The 16,718-nt window shown below is 43.7% G+C and overlaps 1 protein-coding gene across 2 annotated transcripts; it reads left to right on the forward strand.

The window, feature by feature from the left end:
- Window positions 1-3,989: 3,989 nt before the first annotated feature.
- On the forward strand, window positions 3,990-11,898 carry ZNF706 (zinc finger protein 706). 2 transcript variants are annotated; one of them, XM_030479921.1, is made up of 4 exons: window positions 3,990-4,117; window positions 7,418-7,554; window positions 8,693-8,800; window positions 9,432-11,898. In XM_030479921.1, exons 2-3 carry the CDS (start codon window positions 7,420-7,422, stop codon window positions 8,786-8,788), a joined length of 231 nt encoding a protein of 76 aa, XP_030335781.1. In that variant the 5' UTR covers window positions 3,990-4,117; window positions 7,418-7,419; the 3' UTR covers window positions 8,789-8,800; window positions 9,432-11,898. The 2 variants fall into 2 exon arrangements, with proteins under 2 accessions (XP_030335781.1, XP_030335791.1); XM_030479931.1 differs by having other exon boundaries at window positions 3,996-4,117; window positions 8,693-8,789.
- Window positions 11,899-16,718: the final 4,820 nt, after the last annotated feature.

Raw genomic sequence — 16,718 nt, forward strand, 5'->3', positions numbered from 1 at the left:
CTCTGTAGAAGAAGCACACAGCAACCAAGGTCAGTGGAGGGCCAGAAGCTAATGTGTCAGGGAGGTGTGAGCTGGATGTACCAGCACTGAAGATGTGGTTGTGAAAAATGCCTTTAGAGGGAGAAGAATGGTATGCTAGTGCATGGAGGGAGGAGGTAAAATTCTGTTAGGCAGAGAAAGGGTGAATGAGCAAAACGCTACCTTGTCAGGCCCCTGAGCTAGGTTAAATACTGCTGCAGCATGTTTTATATCCAACAGTACATAAAGTGCAGAGGATTCCAGCCTGTCTGGGGTTCTGCCTGCAACCATGTCCTCCTGCCCCTGAAATTCAGCAATACTGACTCTCATCTACCATTGCATCAGCTTTGAATATCCTTTCAAAGGGTACTGGCTTCAAACTCTACCTTACGACCTCCACTGCAGAGTCAATCTCTGCTGTTCTGTGTTCTTGTCAACGTTATTTTGCATCCACAGATCTGGTGAGAAGACCTCTGTCACTTGTGGGCCCAGGGCATGTCCCTGTCCCTGTCCTTCACTTGTTCAGACATGCTGAGGGGTCATGGTGGGGCACAGAATAAAATCACTCGATAGGCAGGTGCACGGTACCAGCATGGGCACTCCCCGCAAGCTGGTAGCAAAGGGCAGCACTCAGCCGCCAGCCAGCATTTAGCCAGTGAGATGATGCTGGGCTCATGCGATGCTGGATCAATAAAGCATGCAAGCAAACTGGGCAGGAGAAAGACGCAGGCAGTAAGCACAGTAGGGAACATGGAATTCCTCCCAGTGGGAGGACCCGGCAGAGGCACAGGAGTTGATCAGGAGATGCAGCCCCACCTATGCTGTTGTGAGCAAACCCGCCCTGCACCTCAGAATGATTGCATTCCAAATGGGTTTAATAATATGTCTCAAAACATCAGCAGGTTCGTAGCAGGGAGCTGTGCTGAGGACACCAGTCACGCTGAGGTGAGACAGCTCAAACTGACTGGTAACAAAATTTAAGTGTCAGCAAGTTGCTGTTGAGCAGAAACAGGTATTTTGATCTAGTGACAGAAACTGCACCTCTGTGCACACACAGAAAATGATGAGGGCTGGAATCTAAAGAGATGGGGAATAAGCATGAGAATAGGAACAATCCAGATGTTTAAAAAAAAACCCCAAACAACTAACAAAAAATCCTGCCTACAGCACTGCTCCTTCCTGCTTCCTTTGCTGCTTCCCAGAGCCAGAGCAGACCAGCATTTTGCTTTTTCTGGTCATGTTTACCAAATTCACACTTCAGCTTAAATCGAAGCCTTGTTTCTCATGAAATTTTCTCATCATGAGAAGGTAATAATGTCCTTTTAAAATAAAAGGATCATTTTTAGAGGCTCCCTAAGAACTAAAATGCCGTATCCATACCCATATGGAGCTGTGTTTTCTACGTGTATGACACTGCTACAGATTTCAGTGAATTGTACCCACTGAAACATTTTTGTGTAGCTTGGTTTAGGGATACTAACAAACTCCTTGCATTTGGGCTACCCGTAACTACTGAGAGGTATCCTTCATTTTCACTCTGTTTTAATGCAGAATACTCAATAATATCTGGGGAGGGTTAGGAGTTGTTTTTTAAATTAGAAAACAACAATTAAACAAGAAGCATGCAGAAAAACGCTGCAGTGTATTTCTAGCAAATTTAAGACAACATTTCAGTCTAAAGCTTGCATTTATTTTTCATTTTAACTTCTATTTATACTTTCATTCATATACTCTGGCTTGCTTCACCTCATATGGGAGCAAGACAGAGCAGAGGAAGTCTGTAAGACACATGAACTGCAATTAGGATGGGTTTATTTTGCCCGAGCTATGCAAAGCATCCAGCACACAGACCGGCCTGGCCTCCCTACCAGCTCACCACATCCACCCTGTGTCTCTCTGCTCACCTGCACATGTGCATGCAAATGTCCCCTTTGGTGTGATAAGCAAATTTCATGCAGGGAACACATGTTGAAAAAAATTCTCAGAGAGAATAGGAATTTTTCCTTATTATCTTCACAGTAGAAATCTCAGCTATAGGGACTTGCATTCTTCTTTCACACTGGGTTTTTGTCTCCCAATGGTCTCTTTGGAAGCATCTAAATTGCGGAGCCACGATTTGGGTAATACAAGGACTGATGCTGTGACTAGGACTTACAGCACAAAAGGATGGAAGACAGAGCAGCCAGCAGGCAGGCTGCAGTGCCCTGCCCTGCAAGGAGACCCTCTGATGTCCCCAGAGCGGGAAAAGGTTGGGAGACCAGCCATAGCTCAGCATGCACTCAAGAGGTCTGCGCTATATGAAGGCCTCACCCAGCCAGGTCTGTGGCAGCGCTGCAGCATGGGGACACGACCCTTGAAAGGCGTCTCGAATTCCACATCTGAGGCCAGCAGTCATCCTAAAATAGCATCAGCCAGGAAAGAGGCTACTTTTTCACTTGGCAACCTCCCCGATCGACGCGAAACCTCATTCTGAAAGCCACCTGCTTCCGAGGACAGAGCCCCAGTGCCCACCTCCCCACACGGGCACTTCAAGTGGTTTTTATAGTGCCCTATTTCCATACAGTTCAGAACCTGACAGGATCACTTTAATGCAGGGTGGATTGCACTGTCCAGGTATAAGCATTATCAGTGCTGTCAGTTTAATGTGGAAGACATCATTGCAAACAGGAATATTACGAAGATATTTTTAGTTTTTTTAGGAAAATGTTAGGAGCTTCATTTTTTATCACAGGCTCATGTTTGACTGTCTTAAATGTTGCCACATCCAGACCTACTTCCAGTGATATGTCAAATATCTGCTACACAGCTCCCCTGTAACTGCTATCATGACTCATAATGATGCCCAAAACAGTCAGTGTACTGCTATAGGGATTTTTGTTGTTGTTGCTTCTTCCTCTCTCTCTCATGCATGGAGGGGAACATTAGAGCCATCTAACCTGAGCCCCTGTAAAATGTCAAGCCATAATTCCTTTACTAAGCACATTGTTTGCTGTTTTGGCCCAGACACAGAACTGTTCAAGACTCCGGGCTTATTTTAAAACTAAAATTGCTCAAACAGTGGCAGAACTGTCTGAGCAGAGACGCTGCTGCTATTTCTCCTTTTTCAAACGGGTGTATAATCTGAGAAGGCACATTCAGCCTTCCTTCGCAATGTATGGAAATGTCAATAGAAAATAAAGTGCTCCTTTACCCTTCTTCACAGGGCCTGCCTACATCTCTATTCCTGCAAGCTGGTACCTTTCAAATCATTTGTGCTGCTCATTCAGCCTGTGAGCGGCTTCCTCTGCCGGTGCTTGTCTCAAACACCAAGCAAGACCAAGCAACACTTTCAGCTTGAAGCAAATTCTGCTCCTCATCTCACACTATTTCCTTCAGCTTTCAGTTCATTCAACCCTCCAAGGCTGTGTGCAGGCCTCCTGTGAGCTGCCCCCTGAACAGAGTATGACCCTGCGGAATTCCTGCCGGGGGCGGGGCTGCCAGCCCCTGCCCTACAGCCTCTCCAGAGCCATTTTCCTGAGGAGCAGCAGCGATTATTTTTAGGGAGCCTCTGTATGCTGAGCACAGAGGAATGTGGCTGAGAGCAGGGCCTGTCGGGAAGCGAGGGAACGGTCCGGCGGCCGCCCGCGCCACACGGAGCCATCACGGACCGACCCGCAGCCTCCCAGGCTCAAGCGGGAACCGAGCACCCGGAGCCAGGCTGCGTGTCCGGGCGGTATCTCCGCTCTCTGACCGCAACACTGGGCCTTAGCGGGACTGCTGCGCGCAAGGTGAACCAGCGCGGCCCGTCGGGGGCGCCTCATAGCCCCCCGTCCCTGCCCGCCGCACTGCCCGGGCTCAGACCCGGCTCCCCTCACACACCCCCTACGAGGTCAGCGCGGCCCCGACGCCCCCCCGCCTTATGTAACGGACGGGCGCCGCCATTGGCCAGAGGGGCCAGGCAGCGCGGGCGCCGGGCGGGGCCGCGCATGCGCAGTGCGGGTCCCCGTCCCTCCCTCCTCCTCCTCCTCGTCTCGGGCAGGCGGCGGCGGCGGCTGCTGCGGGGCCGCGCGGAGCCTTCATCTCCCGCTCGCCAGGGCCGCGCAGGCCGCAGTCAGCCCGGGTGAGCGGCGGCGCCGGGCCCTCCACCGGTGGGGCGGCCGCGCCGGCGGTGGGGTGGGGGGCGCGGGACAGCGGGCTCGGCCGTGGCGCGGCGGAGCGGAGCAGAGCAGGCCTGCCCCGGGGGGAAGGGGGCGGCCCGGTAGAGGGGCGCGCTCCGCGCCCGGCCTGCCCGGGCCGCTTCCCTGCGGCTGGACCTCCGCAGCCGGGGCCCGCTTCCTTCCTCGGCCCCTTCCCGCGGGGCACGTGGTGGGGCTGCCCGGGCCGCGGCCGCCCCTCGCCCCGACAGGCCCTCTCGGGGGCCGCGGCCTCCTTCGGCTCCTTCGCGCCTCAGGCTGGGCCCGAGCCCGGAGCTTCCTCGCAGCGGTGTCGGGGCAGGGCCCAGCTTGCTGCTGCCTTGGGCCGGGGGAGCCGGGTACCTCCGGCTGCGTTTGTTTCTGGAAGTGACAACGGAAGCAGCTGTCTGTGTCCGGTTTTACGACTTGAAACTCTGCTCAGGTCCTGGTGACTTACAAGGAAACGATCCTGTGTGAGGCATTCACGTACCGCGGGCTCTAGCCTCGCTGCTCTGTGATGCCCGTGCTGGTGCTGCTATGATTTAGCAGTCATTTTTCCTGTGGTATTTGGCTTCCTGTGTGTTCGATGCATTTATACTTCAAAACAGCAGGCCGGTTTGCCGGGCTCTTCCGAGGGTGTGCCTGATAAGGAAAGCAGCGCTTGTGTGTGTTGTGCAACCGAAATACAGATTTATCCTTGCAGATGAACTCATTATTCTTTTAAACGAACTTTGGGGTTATTTGTCACTTTCTTAGAATTCGGATAGTCCAAATAATCTGTAATTTTCCAGTAGTAGTTTGCTCTGTGTTTCAGCTGTATTAGTGTAATTTGCAATATTTAAGCTCTTGGATTTTTGGCCTCGGGCATCCTATGGAGATTGATATTTTTAAGCAGATGTTTTTGTTCGTGTTGTCTTGTTTGTGTCTTAACTAAAACCAGCAGTTGCCAAATACATACATACAGTGTGGTTGGCTGTTGCAGTGTACTGCTTACCAAGCTCTTATCGAGGGACCGAAATACAAATAGCATCATTTTATGAAAATATGTATTTTTTTTTTTTTTTTATTGCATCTAAGTATTTTCTATCAGGAGCCCCGTAACTTCTGGGTGAATACTGTCATGCTGGTAAAATAGAACCAAAATAAAACCTACAGTTCCTTCCAGTTTGCAGGGTTATTGGGAATCTCTCTCCCTTTTTTTTTTTTTAATGGGAATGTAGTGTTGTGGTTAAGCCATGCTGTACGTAAACAGTGTGAGGCCCTGGCTGGGGTGTTTTGGAGTAACTGTAGCATACACTGAAGCATAAACTGGTGTTTTTACTTTTATTAACGTTCAGTGCTGTATCTTGCAGAATCTGATGAATGCCACATGTATTTATGCTTGTTAATAGAGTTTGTGTTTTCATATGTTCAATTTTATTAGCCATTTGGACTTAAATTCTCCTTCAGAGAAACTGATGGGGGAAGAGGAGGGAATGCTCGAAGATGCAGTGTAATGGCCTGCTTGGGTTACGTGGTGCTGTTATAGATCCATGAAAAAGTTGGAGTGTGGCCTGAGAGGTGCCTCTCAATCCTCAAAAGCTGTTTTGGGTCTCAGGACCATCTTTTTGCACAGTGTTAAGCACTGTGATGTTACCTGAAAGGAGGATGGAGAGGAGGTGGCCGGTTTCTTTTCCCAAGTAGTAAGTGATAGGACCAGAGGTAACAGCCTTAAGCTGCACCAGGGGAGGTTTAGATTGGATACTGGGAAAAATTTCTTCACCGAGAGGGCGTTCAGGCATTGGAACAGGCTGCCCAGGGCAGTGGTGGAGTCACCATCCCTGGATGTGTTCAAAAACTGTGTAGATGAGGCCACCAGTGACATGGCTTAGTGGTGGACTTGGCAGTGCTGGGGTAAAGGTTGGACTTGATGATCTTAAAAGTCTTTTCCAGCCTAGTTGATTTTGTGATTCTATGTCCAAAAATTCATGCAGTACTAGTGAATTTCCTGGTGTTGATGTTTCATAGAAACTTAACAGTTTTAAGGGCTTTTCACACATACTTGCTGGAGGTCAGTCTTTGGATAGGCCTTTCTGCCTCTGTCCTTATGGAAAGGAGTGCATGACAGACCTGTTGTAGGCATGCAGTGTGTGTCATGCATGAGTACCAAACATGCAGCAAATGCCCAGGTTGCATACAGGGGCAATTACCAACCAACCAGCCAGCCTCCTGGGAACATTAGACTTCACTAGTTGTCCTGAAAACAATGGACTTCAGTAGTTGCCCTGTGCTTGTGTGGTAGGTCTTGTGCTTCTGTGAGAGCTGCACAACTGGATTGTGCGTGGGCCGTGAGGGACTGGGAAAGATAATAGCAGAAAGTGGGCTGCTGGGTTATATAAGCATGCTCTGGAGCCTGCTTGCTTGGTGCACCCAAATCCTGCCTGGTGCCTGCTCTGTGGATGAGCTGCAGGCTGAGTGGGGTGTCCTGGTGGGCTGCAGGCAGGCGGAGCGTGGCGGTGGTAGCATACGCTGGTTTGCTGCTCCCTGAAGTGTGATTTCTTTGTATCTTGTTTCTTCTGGTGAACCTTCTAATGGCATATGGCAGTAGTGTTTGCTTCCTTTATGCTCCTTGTTATATAGAGTAACGGCTTCCTATGGGGGTGGCTTTATTTCTTTTTAAGAAGTATGTATGTGTGTAAAGTTGGTTGATAATCAAAAAGAATGGCCACCTGTAAAAATAGCCTTGAAGAAAGAGGGGTGACCTATTGCTCTTGGCATTCCCAACTCCAACGCTGCTCACAAGTACATAGACCACAAGATAGTAATAACAGCTTGGATAATACTTTGATTTGGCTTTCTTGGAACTTGTTTCAAGTGCCAGAAATAAAGGTTGAGTCTTAAACTTAACAAAATTCTCTAAATTTTACTGTACTTGTAGAAATAGAAAATAAGTTTCTGTTAACTGTAAAGGAAACTGCAGTTATTCTGACTGTTGAAAATACTTTCCAAAAGTAGACCTTGAAGCTTTGTAGAGGAAGAAACCTTATAATGACCTGATAATTCTGGTGTGTATTTTAAGAACAATACTAAAACCAGAGTCTTTACGTAGTAAAGAGCTTGAACAGATGTCTGTTGTATATGAGTTATGGGAGTTGTAGGCCTCATGGATGAGCATATGACTGCATTATGCTCATGGTTACAGCTTTTCAGTCAGCTAGCAGCAGTAGTTTCTCACATCTGTAGACTAAATGTTGTCTTTTTATTTGTAGATATGGCTCGTGGACAGCAGAAGATTCAGTCGCAGCAGAAAAATGCCAAAAAGCAAGCTGAGCAGAAAAAGAAACAAGGACATGATCAGAAGGCTGCAGCCAAGGCTGCCTTGATATATACCTGCACTGTCTGTAGGGTAAGAGGAACCAAATATTATGGTAGGCAGGTCTGTCTTCCAGCCTAGAGCAGAATTTTTAGAAGATTATATATTGGAAACTCAAATACTTTTCAAGTGGCTGTCTAGCTCACTGCTGGAAGCATTTGCACGTTATGTGACTTGCTTAAAGATTACTCAGCTGTACTGATAATTGAGATAGGAGAAAATGTGAGAGGTTATGTACAAATCTGGTTTGGGCAGTTATCTTGCCTTTTGGATTGCAGAGGTCTGCATGTGCTGTTAGTATGAGGTATAAAATGTAAAAAGTATGAGATCACTTCCCTTTTAATCTCCAAATGGGAACGTCTCTTCTTTGTGATGGAATTGGCCTGTTTTAGAATCACTGTTCATGCAGAGAGGAAAAGTGGTGGTGCCAAAAGCTTTAGTGTAAGTTTGATACGCAGTAACTTCTAGTAGAATAAATGACTTGACAAGAGAACACAAATGTTAGTGCTAATCAGATTATACTTCTGGCTGTTTTTCCTGAATGTTCTCTTTTCGGAGCTGAAGGGTAAACTTGCCATTTTCACATAAATGGCTGGTCTCGGAACAGATTTGTCACTTTGAATGTCTTAAATAAGATTCCAGTGTAAGGGCTGCTCACTTGAGTACTTGTAACCAGTTCCTCCTCTTGTGAAATCAGTCTGTGGCAGCAGTCACTTTGGGCAGCTGATGCCTGCAACTGTAGTAGCAATGGCCTGAGATAGCTTGTGCCAAGTAGAGAATCAGTCTGTGCCACTTAACTCTTGGCCTGTTGATAAATAAAAGAAGTAGCTTTCATAAAGATTTGATTCTGAAAAGAGTGAATGTTTATCTTTTAGGTAGGAGGTAGGTTTGCCACCCAACCAGCATATGAAGTGTAAGATCTGCAGGGGACTTCTAGCAAGAATAATACTGTTGATGAACATGCTAAAACAGTGTGATACTAGTGCAGAAAAGCACCTCTGAAAATCTGAGGTTAAATAGTCTCTTAAGCTGTGGCTGAATTACTGGTGCTTCTGTCACTAGAGCAGTGTTGTTGAGGAAAAAGAAAACAAAATGGGGAGGGGGGAACAGGTTTTGTAGTATTTTTTAACTCTTGTACTGTGCATAAAGCTAAATTTCTCTCTTTAATCAGACACAAATGCCGGATCCCAAGACCTTCAAACAGCACTTTGAAAGCAAGCATCCTAAGACTCCACTTCCTCCAGAATTGGCTGATGTTCAGGCATAAGGTTGTCTACAGGTCATTACCTTGATTTTTAAATGGTTGTCTGAGAATTAGAAATTATGAATAATTTTTTTCCAGCAGCTGGGACTTAAAACTCATTTTGTTTCCTTCAGTATGAAAATTAACTGTAAGTTGAAGTTATGCCCCTGAACTGTTAAACAGGAGAAGCAAGCTAATACTTACCTAGGCGAAATGGCTGTGGCGCTTTACTGTGCGTGGAGGTTGTTTTAAAAGGGATTAATGTTATTTCAAATGGTCATCCTTAGAGTCGTTGGAATACTCTTTATTATTTAGTTCTTGCTTTGAAATGTCAGTTTTGCTTTGAACAAAACACATCATAAATGCAATCTGTCTGTGGCTGCAAAACATGTAATGGAAATAGTTGTTTAGAATATTTCCAACAATGGAGCCTTTTTGTTCCTGAAGCTATGCAAGTGAATGCAAATTTTTCTGCATTCAGATACAAACCCTCTGTGTTAACTATAGAAGAGGTTTCCCACTGGCCAGCTGATGGGCTGTAACTGAAAGTGGTTATAATAAAAGGCTGAAATGAGGTAAAAAGCAGTACTGTGGTATTTCATTCACACAAAGGTGAGCAGCGTTGTGTAACGGTTCAGCTTAACTGAGTTATTCTTGTTTTTTATAGGTGAAATCATGGCACCTATTGACTCTTCTACTGTCAGACCTTACATAACAAACCTGCAGCTGCTTTTCTAAAACTGTTGATCAGCAAAAATGAAGGGGCTACAGAAACATTCATATTTTTATGCTGTTCCCTCTTGGGCTTCATGCAAAGACAATTCTGTGTAAATGTACAGTTGTGCCCTATTTGGAAATCCTGAAAAATCAGTCCATACTTGTTATAAAAAATTTTTTACAATTGTAATTATATTGATGTTCATATTGTGTAAAATAACTCATTTAATAAAGTAGTACTTTGATTTTACAATATCACAGATTAAATCCTTGTAGAAGTTCTGTTTCAACTTCCTGTATTATCTGCCTTATAAAATAATAAAAAAGACAAAGTGGAATTTTCCCCATCCTGCCAAAACATGAGCAGTATCATTCCACTGAAAGTAATGTACATTACAGTAAATTAATCTTAAGTGAAAAGGGAAGCTGCTCAGGTTTACTGTTCAGTGTGCTGCCTGCTTGAGCCCGGTCACTAGGGGTCAAGTTGTTGGCTCAAGGCGCAGCAGACTCCCTGGAAGCTGCATTAGAATACTGAGACTTCCTTCTGCATCTTCTTGTCCTCTATATTGGAGTCTAATACTGCAAGCCATTTCAAATGGGATTCCTTTACTGTGAGGGATCATGTTTCTTGAACTCATGCACTGGAGAGACTCCGGTTATACCTGTTACCCTTAATATTTGGTAGATGGCTGAGGAAGCAGAGAGGTGGCAGGATTGAATGGTATAGGTATGCTGGCTTGAAAAATGCTTGCAAATACTTGGCTAAAGAAACTCTGCTCTTAGTTGAAAATTTTTATTTGAAAAGATTTTTAATGCTATTTTGAACAGTCAACCACACATGATCCTCCTCAAATGCATCTGGTTATTTCAGTAGCAACTCTTCAAGAAATATGCAAAATAGCCAGCCATTAATAACCTTTCTTCACAACCAGCTTAAAATAAGCCTGTTGGAAAAAAGCCCAAGTAACTGAAATAATATGGCTGCTTTAAGAAATCAGATGTGATTAAAGATGCATGGACAGGAAGAAGCTGGGTAGTATCTCTCTGGCCAAGAACATTTGAGCACCTAACCATAATTACTCTTAAAGTGTTCTGGGCGCAGTCCTAATCCCAGGTGTACAGCACAGCAGTAGTAGAGAAATATCTGAATTGTGCTAGTAGGTCTGCTACACAAAATCCCATTTTTGGCATTTGGAGGGGGCTTACATAAGAGCTTTAGGTTTGGCCTTGCAGTAAGAAGCAATACTAGAATTGCTGTGATCTACTGAGGTTACAATGGATGTAAAAATTCTAGCAGTCCAGGTAACCCTTGCTATGCAGCAGGACTATATCTGACCTTCAAATGGCTTCCTAAAATCTAGGACCATAGTCTCAAAGACTCATTCACTTAAAAGAATGCACTTGGTATTTTATTATATAAAGTCAAAGCCTTCGTCTTCGTCCACTCATTTGCTCCTTATTGAACTACTGTGAGACTAGCTTCCTGTCCTCTTTGCTGTGACAGTATCTCTGTAAATACTTAATTTGGCATAAAATTTCTCTGTATTATAGTCATTCTGGGATAACCTGTATACCACTTAACTTTTATAGATACAACATTGTTCTCCTCTGAGAGTAATCCACTACTGCACTTGTACACCTGACATCAGAATGTAACGCTTCATTTATTTTTCTTTAATGTTACCAATACATACATCCTGACAAACTGGCTCCCACAAGGCAAGAAATCTGTTCTCGACCTTTGTGCTGTGTGTGGGAGAGATACTTAAATGTTCTGATGCTGTAGTTTGTCTAAAAATACGCTGAGTGCAAATGGATAAAGATGTTTCTTGCACTGATTGGTATTGGGTAAATCTGGTTTTACTCTGGAAAATGTTCTGGGATGTGTCCCTATAGCTGGGTCCTGAGGTGAAATATATGTTCCTTCAGTTCAGATTGTGTAGCATTAAATAAAAAGATCTTTTTTTCATAAACAATCTCTCTTAATGAGCACTGAAAAGCTGGCGAGCTGCATCACTAGCGGGATGGTTTACTTTAGTTAGAGTTGTGGTTTTGAAACTTTATGATGCTCAAGTTGAAAATACCCTGTGAAATGATGTGGGGGGTTATGTATTAGAAGGCAAGGGTGGTCCTCAGTTCAGTAAGATCCGTAGCTGCAGTCTCAAGTACAGAAATAAATGAAAGCGATGACCGAATTGTTGTAAAGGCTTTGTAACTACAGGGGGAATGCTCTACTAAATGCGGGAATTGTCTTCATCTAGAATACCTGCAATATTCCTTGTACCTAAAAGGTCAGGGGAGGGACTAGGAGTTCTCCATCATCTCTTTCTGATCTGGAGAATGGTGTCCTGTTACCTGGCTAAAGACACAGTTGTGCATTGTAATGTGTCTGATTAAAGAGAATTAAACAACTAAAATGTAAAATGTCATATTTCCTGCCTGCTTTTAAAAACAAACATTACTGCACTTAGAAAATTAATTTCCTGGCTGTGGACAGTCCTGGAGCTTGAAGCTATCTCACTTTGCAAAAAATAGACATGGGACATTTCCCATGTTCCCTTGAGAAGGATTCATCTCTGTGCAGGGACAGCATTCAGGTAAAGGTTCTTATGTTGTCAATATGGGCAGCAGCTGTCACGGATATCTTAAAAAGTTATTTTTGATTCTCAGAAGCCCACGTCTCTTCTGGGAATCTCTTCAAGTGGCATCTGAAATCACATTTTAAGCAGGGCTTAAATGTTCTGAAAAAATTGTCACTTTAGATCCCAGAGTAAAAGTTGGTACATGTGATTATGATGAGGCTACTGAGTAATCACGAACAGTTTTGTGATCTGTTACTCGAACTTAGGCTACTTTCTCTGTGTGCTTTACCTATCTAAGAGTGTCTGGATTCTTGCTGTGAAAAATCTGGAATAGAAGTTGAAGACAGTTGCTATGTAGCCTTAAGGAAATAGCTGGCTTTATGCAATGCTCTTGAAACATCCCTGGAGACTATCCCTTATGGTTATTTGCTGTTGAGCTGAAAACACTTCAGCTCAAGTAAAGCTAGTGACCCCGGGCTGTTTGCAAACCACATAGTAATGAAGGAATTTGTAGCATTTCTGTAAACTATATTGAACTGTTGTCCCATCTTGATAAGACGAGCTAATAGATGGATTTTTTTTTTATCATTGAATACTGATAGGCTTGAGTTCAGGTCTGTTTTGTTTCCCATTTTCACAGAAATGAGTTAGGAAGTATTGGCTTTACTGGAAGCATGGTCTTCCCAAGGTCTGACCAGTAAACTCAATTAGTCCAACAGAATCCACAAACAAAGTGAAGGTCAGCTTGTGTTTCTGTCTACTTAGCCCCATTCTGCTGGGTATAATTCGGGGGCATTTGATTTACCTATTTAGGACTTCACAGGTTTCACAGAGGACTTTGGATTCAGCCCCAAAACTCAGCTTTGGACTGGTATTCAGTATGTGATTTTCCATGTTGTGCATCGGCAGCAGCGATGTTGCTCTAGTCTCAACAGTGGGAAGGTGGCAGGTTCTGTCTGTGGAATTTCACTGTCCATTCTGAAAATTACTTGGAAATTTTTTAATGCGTTGTCTCTTGTGTTACGGTCTTTATCTGGAGAAGGCACTGGGGCTGGGAGTTCCATTATCTTGTTAGCTTTCAAAAGAAAGTGCAATAGGTTGGGTATATATTCTACAGTTCTCTTACATGGCTTTTAGCACTGGGGTTTCTGGGAAAGGAGGAGTCTGTAGTTGTCCCAACCCTGTTATCTGTCAGGAATCTGTTAAAGCAGTGTCTCAGCTTTTTCAGGAAGTGTGGCACAGCTTTCCTCTGAAAAATACTGTCCATTAAACACATAAAGTTAAGGTCCATGCAGCACTTTGGTGGCATGGCAGCAAACATATTTGTGTGTTCCCTGTATGTAGCTTTTATGAAATCATAGTGTGCAAAATGTTTCTGGACGCTGGAGATCTTCCAGAGGAGTAAGGACTAAGGGAAATCTCCAAAAATTATCTAGTCCATCTCTTTGCTGAGACTGGGTCAAATCTGCCAAGGCTATATCTTCCAAGTGTTTCTCTAACTCTTAAAAGCTTCCAACATAAGGGATCCCGTGACCCTGTAAACAGCACGTACCACTGTTGAACTGTACAACTGGAGAGTTACCACAGCCAGAGTTTATCCCTGCAAGTTCAGTCAATTACTTATTGTTCTTGTTGGCAACAGATGTGATGAATAGTGCCCTCATTTGAACATTGCTATCATGTTCTCCTTCTAGTCTTCTCTTTTCAGTAAACCCAGTTAATTGAATCACTCTTCATAAATCATGTCTTCTAAGTCTAGCAATTGTTGGTGCTCTTCTCTGGATCCTCTCCAGTTTGTGCTCTTAAAAATCATATGGTCCAAAACATGACCCAGTGTGCTGGCTGAGGCTAGTGCAGGGTAGCTGGGACAATTAACTTTTGGCACTTTAATACTGTTGATGCAGACTGGGATTATATTTGCCTTTTCACAACAGCATCATTTTGACTCGCATTCAGTTCCTGGTCTGTGAACATCCCAGATCCATTTCGGTACGACTACTAATCTCCATTTTGTGGCAATGTATTTAGTACCTGCTGCATACCAGTCTTTAGTGGATCTCAGACCAAATTTATATATATACCAGTATCCTAGAGCTGTCTCCTATGCTGTTTACAGTTCATCCAAGTTCCCCATGGTTGTTCATGAACACACTGATGGGCCTTCCAGGACACTGGTTGAGTATCTTCCCAGGTTCCCAGTAAGCCTTTGGTAGTTGCTTTTTGAGAGCATTCTGGACTGCTGTGATTCTCGTTATGGTCAGTATGGATTGGAGCACCATATTTCACCTGTGAGCACTTCATGTAATGGCAATGTCAAAGGCCTTTACAGCAACAGGGAGACTTCAGATCCTGTGCATCTGTGGCCACCAGGCCAGATTTCATGAAGAAGGAAGTGGAAGGTAGGGGAGTACTGCATAGTTTGTTCCCACGCTGGCAGGCTGTTGCTGGCTTACTTTTCTATATGTATTTACAAGGAGGATTTTATCGTAATTATTCTAGCCCTTTTCCAGGTTTAGGTTGACTGACAGACTCTCCTTTTTAAATTCCTCGTGCTTGTCCCACTGCTCTCTTGGACTCTTTTCTGTGCCCTGTGGGTTCTCAATGAGCAACACTCATGGTCCATGCTGACGTGGCTTATTGCTGGACCATCCTAGGGTAAGAGTAATTACCTACTGCTGACATGAATACCATCTAAGTCCTCCGAATACTTCAACTTCCTCTTTCAACTTCTTAACATGCTTTGTTTAGTTAACTTTGGAATGAAGTCAGAAGTGGGGTTTTTTTTTTTTACTTATTTGTAAATCTTATCTTTCATTTTTTTCCTTTCTCATCAAGTAATAAACCTATATTTAACTTTCTCTTTCCCTAGATATGTATATGCTTTGTATCTGCCTTTCAGAACCTCAGCTGGTTTTTTGATTCCACTAATGAAGGTGTTACTTCATTGACTTTTGAGCCATCTAAAACCCAGTCACTTGTGTGCCTCTCAGAATCCACGCTCTTACATTTACAACACACAGCACAACACTAAGGCCAACTCTTTGAAAACCCTTTTTATTTTTTTGTTTGGGTTTTTTTGCACACTTTGCCCACCATGAAGCTATCAGGAGCAATATATACTCTGTCCTTATCAGTTCATGGTCCCAAACGTGCCAGAGCTGCAGGCTTTCTCATTAAAGTTTGAGCTCTGATAAGGGTTTACTTACGCACATATTGGCAGTAAGAATGACACTACAGACCAGGCTGGCCTGATAAATCTGAATGTGCAATAGCTGTTATCCTGTATGTGAAACTATATAGCACTAGTTAGAGTAAAGGCTTGAGTGACTTTTCACCAGACATCATTCCGACCATTTCTTCCTCTGGTTTTCAAGACTGTCCCTAAACTTTAATCATTGCTGTCTGTTCTGTTCCATATGGATGCTGATGTCATCCAAACCCTCACAAGAGTATACCCTGTCTGTCTTCTTTACCTTTTGCTTACCAATTACAGGGTAATACCCAAGATGCCTTTGTGCCTTATACTGTGCTTTGCAAAATCAATGTCTGCCTGGAAAGCAGACACATGTTAATTGCACAGCATCCTCTCAGGCAAACAGGATGGGCCTTAATTTTTGGCTCCTTATTTCTGATGGGCCTTGAAGTTCCAGTAGCCATTACCTGCTAACAGTTTTAACTCTCTTTTGGTATACATGTTTTCTTTAGCTGTAAGTGGTCACTGCATATTTTGCAATTTGCTTTATTTTGAATTATTTGTGGATCTTTTGAAGGGTGAAAACTGAGTATTTCCAACCAAAAGAATAATTGAGGAATGATGTCTTCTAAAAAAAACCCAAAAAACCCCAAAACCTTAAAATGTTTGTGTATGTCCTGCTGGTATTCAGAATTATTAATTATTGTCATTACTCTCTGTTACAGTAATGCTTAATGCATTTTCTGTTGTTGAAAGAGATACAGTTCAGCTTTCATATCGCAGTGGGCTATGTACGGTATGGGAACTGACTAGAATAGTCTGTGCAATGGAGCTCCTTCTTCTCTCCACACAGAAACAGAGGGACAAATAATGTACATTTGTGACTAGATTTCACTTGCTATATTTTGTATTTAGAAAGTAAATTCAGATTGTTTGTGAGTTTAGAAAAAATGGCTTAACCCTTGGAGACATTTTCTGAAGGGCACCTACTGCTGCTATTAGCTCTTACCAGATCAGTGCTGGAAGACAATATTTTTCTTAATGAAGTCTAAGAAATACTGCTTATTAAGGACTGTGTAAAGAAAGGTTAAGCAATAGTACACAGTGGCTTTATGCTGCTGCAGTAAATCATTCAAAAAATTTGCTATTATGCATCTGAAAGCATGAGCTGTTATGCAGCTGAAAGAATGTGACACTGTTTGGATCACAACCACCACTAGCCAACAACTTTTCAGCTCCTGGACTGCTTTCTAAATGGACAAAGCATGCCTGTATTTTTCTCAAGTAATAATTGAATTCTGCATCACTGAAGGCAGTAGGAGCTTAATTTTGTCATGTGCTAAATATTCACGTGCACGTGCAGAAAGCTGCTAGCTTGAACACCTCCATAAAATCTATAAATCACGTTACTAAAATCGGTTTACTTGACCTCTGTCAATCTGAAGACAATTTCTGCATGTCT

The sequence above is a fragment of the Strigops habroptila genome, chromosome 1 (genome assembly GCF_004027225.2).
Source record: "Strigops habroptila isolate Jane chromosome 1, bStrHab1.2.pri, whole genome shotgun sequence".
NCBI classification, from domain to species: Eukaryota; Metazoa; Chordata; class Aves; order Psittaciformes; family Psittacidae; genus Strigops; species Strigops habroptila.

What these genes read in the sequence shown, in the direction of transcription:
- ZNF706 (XM_030479921.1), top strand. Translation starts at nt 7,420, where the DNA reads ATGGCTCGTGGACAGCAGAAGATTCAGTCGCAGCAGAAAAATGCCAAA. An exon ending in ATACCTGCACTGTCTGTAGG is followed by an intron (nt 7,555 to 8,692) that starts GTAAGAGGAACC and finishes CTCTTTAATCAG; the next exon opens with ACACAAATGCCGGATCCCAA.